Source organism: Myotis brandtii, unplaced genomic scaffold (assembly GCF_000412655.1).
Source record: "Myotis brandtii unplaced genomic scaffold, ASM41265v1 scaffold1338, whole genome shotgun sequence".
In the NCBI taxonomy this organism is placed as follows: domain Eukaryota; kingdom Metazoa; phylum Chordata; class Mammalia; order Chiroptera; family Vespertilionidae; genus Myotis; species Myotis brandtii.
In genome coordinates, this window is record NW_005354749.1 from 172,889 (window position 1) to 178,657 (window position 5,769).

The following is a 5,769-nucleotide window of genomic DNA, read 5'->3' on the forward strand; positions in this document are numbered from 1 at the left end:
CTAGTCCTATATAATAAAAGGCTAATATGCAAATAGACTGAACAGTGGAACAACCCCAACAACCGGTCGCTATGACGTGCGCTGACCACCAGGGGCATGTGCGGAACATGGCGGGCGTAGGCCATTGGGGGATAGTGGAGCAGGTGAGTGGGGGCGCCAGACCAAGGCGGGGTGCTGGTCTCTGTCATCGGGGTTACTGAAAATTCTTTGCTCCCGCGTGTGACAGTCCCGCCCGGTGCTCGCACCTGCTGCCGGCGCTGGCCCCACTCCCACCTGCTGCTGGCACTGGAGCTGCCGTTTGCATCCACTGCCCGTGCCTGGCGCTGATCCCGATCACTCAGTGCCATCAGTGGGTGTGAGTGGCGGCTGCTGGCCCTGATCGCCCTTGAGTGCTTCTCCACCTGCCCCTGCTCCTGAGGGGTAATTGGAGCGGCAGCTGCTGCTCAGACCCCTGACGGCTCCAGCCCCACTCTCACAGCTGCTGGTGCTGGCCCCAATCGCTCTGCGCCGTCAGCGGGTGTGAGAGGTGGCGGCGGGAGCGGGGCTGCCAGCAGATGGGACCAGGGCTGGGCGGGGGTATGGAGGATGGGCCAAGACCCGCCCCTGTGCCTACCGCAGCCTCACAGCCCACAGTTCCTTTCAAGGTGCATGAATTCGTCACTGGGCTGCTAGTTAAGATATAAAAGGCCAAAAGTAAATAAGTCTAAGAATGTGATGGTTCTTATACAAAAAAAAGTGTTATTACTTGTTTTAGGTTATAGATTTTTCAGCAGTTTTGCGCCTACACTGTTCATATGCCTAACATTCTATTTTCATTACTATTTCAATGACTGGAGTTATTCTCAACAATAATGGGAAAGCTGTCAGCAGTAGTAAGGTGTTTTTAGTTAAAAAGGCTTCTCTTTCCCTAATTCTCATAGGCTCTCCTGATTAAGAATTAATCCATTTTCAATTTCAAAGGTTGCTGAATTGAATGAACATAGCAAAGAGACTTGAGGCAGTATAGTGAACCTAGATAATGTGGATTTTAAAGGAGCAGTGAAAGAGAAAGGGAAAATAATCCTATATAATAAAAAGCTAATATGCAAATGGTCATCACGCCCTCGCGCCCTCGTGCCAGAACTACTCAGCCACTCAACACTGGGGAGAGAGGAATAGGAACCAGCCAGGCACAAATGAGCTCGCAAGAGAGGAATGGGGACCAGCCAGGGTGCGGCCCTGGAGAGGGACAAGCCACACACCCCGTGGTCCCAGGCGCCTGCGACTGCAGCCCAGTTAAAGCCGCCCACCCACAGTCCCCTGCAGCTGTGGCCGGCCCAGGTGAAGCCAGCCCGGGTCCTGGGTGCCTGTGGCCGGCCAGAGGGAGGGATGCTCGGGTCCTGGATGCCAGCGACCAGCTGGAGGAGGGAATCCTGGGTCCCAGGTGCAGGACAAGGCAGAGGCAGTTAGGGGTGATCAGGCCGATAGGGGAGCAGTTAGGGGTGACCAGGCCGATAGGGGAGCAGTTAGGGGCAATCAGGCAGGCAGGCAGGCAGGCGAGCGGTTAGGAGCCAGTGGTCCCAGATTGCAAGAGGCAGTTGGATATCCGCCGAGGGGTCCTGGAGTAGAGAGGTTGCAGGCCGGGCTGAGGGACACCCCCCCCCCCTGCCCCCCTGCATGAATTTTGTGCACCGGTCTATAATGTCCATATAGAGCAGGAACACCACCCACGCTAGACCATGGTTTCTCCAACTTCACTAAAATTTTTATTTTGAAAATTTAAGACATGTTGGTATGAGGACAGGGAAGATGTATTAGAGCATTTAATTCAGTGACTGGATGTGGAGCTGCATAAGGAATGGAGTGGTGTTAATGTTAAGCAGTGGAGCTAGAAGGCCATTGTAGTAGTCTGCAGTGAGATCTAATAATATGGTTTGAACTAGGGAGGTATCCATTGTAGAAGAACTCAGGTTTTGAATATATTTTGTAGGGGAGGCTAATAGGCACAAGTTATCATATTCAGAGAATCTGACCTGTTTTTGTGTTTTGTTTTCACTTCATCCTTACAAAACGCAATATTGAATCAAGTGGGTACTTTTAATTCCCATTTTAAAGATAAAGAAAATCTCAGAGAGGTTAAATACTTCCCCAAGGTCATCCAGCTGCAGAGTGCTTGTGTACTAGGATTTCGACCTGGATTCCTTGACTCTTAGCCACGGGATCCTTCCTCATCTTCACACTGTGATCTTATGAAGCCCCAAACAACTTTTATCACAACACCAGAAAAGAACATTGAAGTGTTCATTCCTAGAGGCAGATATATTGAGTTCCCGAAGAAAGTGACAGGCAGGCAGATGACCTTTAAAAGACAAAATTAATGGAGTCCATGACAAAGAAAGATAAAAGAAACAAAATATTTACTAAGGCAATGAGTGGGTTTTAAAAGAATGGGGGAAGGAAAACTATATAACTAGTTCTACCTCTTTATGTGGATTGTGTCCTTGATTTATTAACTGGATGTATTTTTAATGATTTTATTCTCAGAGAAAATTGAAGTGCCTGTACTCAAAAAGAGGCGTGAGGTACTGCCTGTGGATATAACCACCCCTAACAACTTATGTTCTAACGGTGCTGTTGGGGAAGAAGTTTCTAGATCACCATCTCAGAAAGAGGAGGCACAGTCCTGTACTAGCAACTTAAAAGATAACAACTTACAGTTAGAAAAGACAGTTGCTGTAAACATACCAGGAATTACTCTCTCTCCTCACAAAAACCTGACTGTGAATATTCAGCCAACGAAGGAAAAGAAATGTGTGAAACTTGTAGAAGTTCCAGCCATGAGTGAAAGAAGTGGAAACTCCCCTGGACACTCCCCTGACTCTCGCAGGTCAGTGTCCTCTCTTATTCAAGGCAACCAGCACTTCTCTCCATCTCTTCTCTGTGACTGCATGAACTGTGCTGTTTCTTCATCTGTTTTCTTAGTGTTACATGCAGTATAATTTCTTCTCTCTACTTTCAACATTTTTAAAACTTTAAGAAAGACTAATGATTGCAAGGGGAAAGGACTTCTGAATAAGGAAATTAAGTTTTAAAGTTACACTTTTCTGTTTCATGAAACAATTATCACAGTTTAATACCTCTGAACATTTTGTTGGTTTGGATAAGTGTACAGTTATTGTTTTCCTGGTTCAATAGGAACCCGGCCAGCCAGGTGTTGCTCAGTGGTTGAGCATTAACTTACAAACCAGGAGATCTTGGTTCAATTCCCGGTCACAGCACATGCCCGAGTTGCAGGCTTGATCCCCAGTATGGGACATGTAGGAGGCAGCTGATCAATGATTCTCTCTCAACATTGATGTTTCTATATCTCTCTCTCTCTCCCTTCCTCTCTGAAATCAATAAAAATCCTATATAATCAAAGGCTAATATGCAAATTGTCCCCTGGGGAGTTTGACCAACCAGGAGTTCAACTGCTCACTATGACATGTGCTGACCACCAGGGGGCAGCAGCCAGCAGCCGGGGGAAGGAATTTCGTGCACTGGGCCTCTAGCATATTAAAAGAAAAGAAAAAAAAGAGTGGTGATTAAAGAAAAATCAACTTACCTCCTAAAATGTCTTTCTAATGGTCTAAGAAATTTCAGCCTTTTGGAAAACTTCGATAAAATTTTTAATTGATTTTTTAAATGATTTATCCTAAGCCTTTAAGTATGGGCTTTGATACCTGTTTTGACATTTTTAAATATCAAAGGTAAGTTCATTTAAAAATATATATATATCTTTTTATTGATTTCAGAGAGGAAGGGAGAGGGAGAGAGAGATAGAAACGTCAATGATGAGAGAGAATCATTGATCAGCTGCCTCCTACATGCCCCGTACTGGGGATCAAGCCTGCAACTCAGGCATGTACCCTTGACTGGAATCAAACCTGGGACTCTTCAGTCCGTAGGCCTACACTCTATCCATTGAGCCAAACCGGCCAGGGCAAAAGTAAGTTCATTTTTGTTTTATATCAAAACTTCAAAGCTTCTAGTTTCTGAATATTTGAATTTTTACTAAAATAGAAAATGTCTAGACATGTATAACTTTAGAAACTCATGTTTTAAGAGCCTTAGCCTTAAAAAAAAATTAAAGTAATAGAGGTCAAAAGGTAAGAACGTAAGTGGAAGAGAAATACCTCGTCATTGTTTATTTTTTCTTAAAATTATTATTCTGCTAATTGAAACTCAATTTGATTTCTTTTATGAGACAAATACACATCTATTTATGCAGCCCAGGATCTCATGTTATTTTTACTTATGCATTTTGCTTTTTATACATTATGTTAACATTAAACTAGTGCTACAGCATTGTAAATCTTTTCACTAGGTGTGCTTATTATGATAGGCACACTCATTATATTTTAGTTCTTTAGTTTAGGCTTTGCCATGACTTTTTATCAGCCTTAAAGATATTTCTAGACATTTAAAAAAGGCAGTCTATTGACATAAAAAGATTCTTTTAGAGAGTCAGTGACTTAGTTTTCTTAATGGTATTAGAGTCAACTATAATGTTTTTCCTTATATAAATAGAAAAATCACCATATCTTATTAGAGGCCCATTATACTAGAGAATTCTCCCTTCTTTCTTTTTCTTAACCACACTTGAATTCAGAGTGGGTGCTTTAATGCCTATAGGTTAGCTGCTGAATCAAAGCTTCAAACAGAAGTTAAAGAAGAAAAAGAAACTGCAAGAAAATTGGAAAAGAAAACGTGTAAGAAATCACACCCTGTTCTATACGTGTCCTCTAAATCAACTCCAGAAACTCAGTGCGCTCAGCAGTAAAGACTGATCTTTAAGAAGAGTAAAGTAACACTTGCCCAAAAGGTTGCTTTGGAGGTTGTCTTCAAATTGAGATTGTCTTCATCTGAAGTATACCACCTTGTTGGTTATTTCTTTCTACTCACTGTGCCAGGACCTGGCATGTTCATACTGTTTTGACCAAATGTTCTAAATTTGGTTGTGATTCTAACCAGGAGATTTCTTTAAGTGATGGTCCTTCATGGAGCTTCTGTGTGAATAAACTATTAAATGAAGGAAGGTGTTGTTATAAATCTATTTGTTGCATTGTATATGGATTTTTAAGTGATATTAACACATACTATCAGAGCCATATATTATATTGTAACTGGATTTTGTCAGTGTTTAAAGTACCTATGTTCATCTTTGTATTTTTGACTCTAAACTTTCTAAATAAAAATTTTTTTCCCTTTAAATGATTATAGACTGGCCTATGACTTAATTTCATATATACTATAGGTGGGTGTATTACTCTGTACCAGTGATTTTCAACCTTTTTCATCTCATGACACACAATAGACTAATTATTAAAATTCTGTGGCACACCAAAAAATATATTTTTTGCTGATCTAACAAAAAGAGGGGAGTATAATTTTGATTCATTCACATCAGATAGCTATTGTTGTGTTGACTGTGGTCATTTTTTTATTTGACAATCTAAGGGAACAGAGGTCAGTGCCCCTGACTACGTAGTCAGGTATTGCATGTTTTATAAAGTCTTGCAGCACACCAGGGTATCTGCTATGGCACACTGATTGAAAATTGCTGGTCTATACTATATAGAAAGAGGCAGAGAGATTTATTTTAAGGAATTGGCTTACGTGCATATGGAGGCTGGCAAGTCTAAAATCAGCAGTTCAAAAGTTGTCAGGGTGGAGACACACAGAAGAGCCAATGTCACAGTTTAAGTTTGAAAACTGTCTGCTACAGAATTCTACAGTGGGGGAGGTCAG

General features: G+C 42.2%; 1 protein-coding gene across 3 annotated transcripts in view; it reads left to right on the forward strand.

Moving 5' to 3' along the window:
* The window catches only part of SPDL1 (spindle apparatus coiled-coil protein 1), a 28,349-nt gene extending 23,117 nt beyond the window's left edge, over positions 1–5,232 (forward strand). For all 3 annotated transcript variants that reach the window (XM_014534866.1, XM_005860356.2, XM_014534865.1), the window contains exons 11-12: positions 2,524–2,866; positions 4,654–5,232. In XM_014534866.1, the coding sequence (XP_014390352.1) occupies positions 2,524–2,866; positions 4,654–4,801 (491 nt within the window). In that variant the 3' untranslated portion in view covers positions 4,802–5,232. The remainder of the gene's footprint in view (positions 1–2,523; positions 2,867–4,653) is intronic.
* Positions 5,233–5,769: the final 537 nt, after the last annotated feature.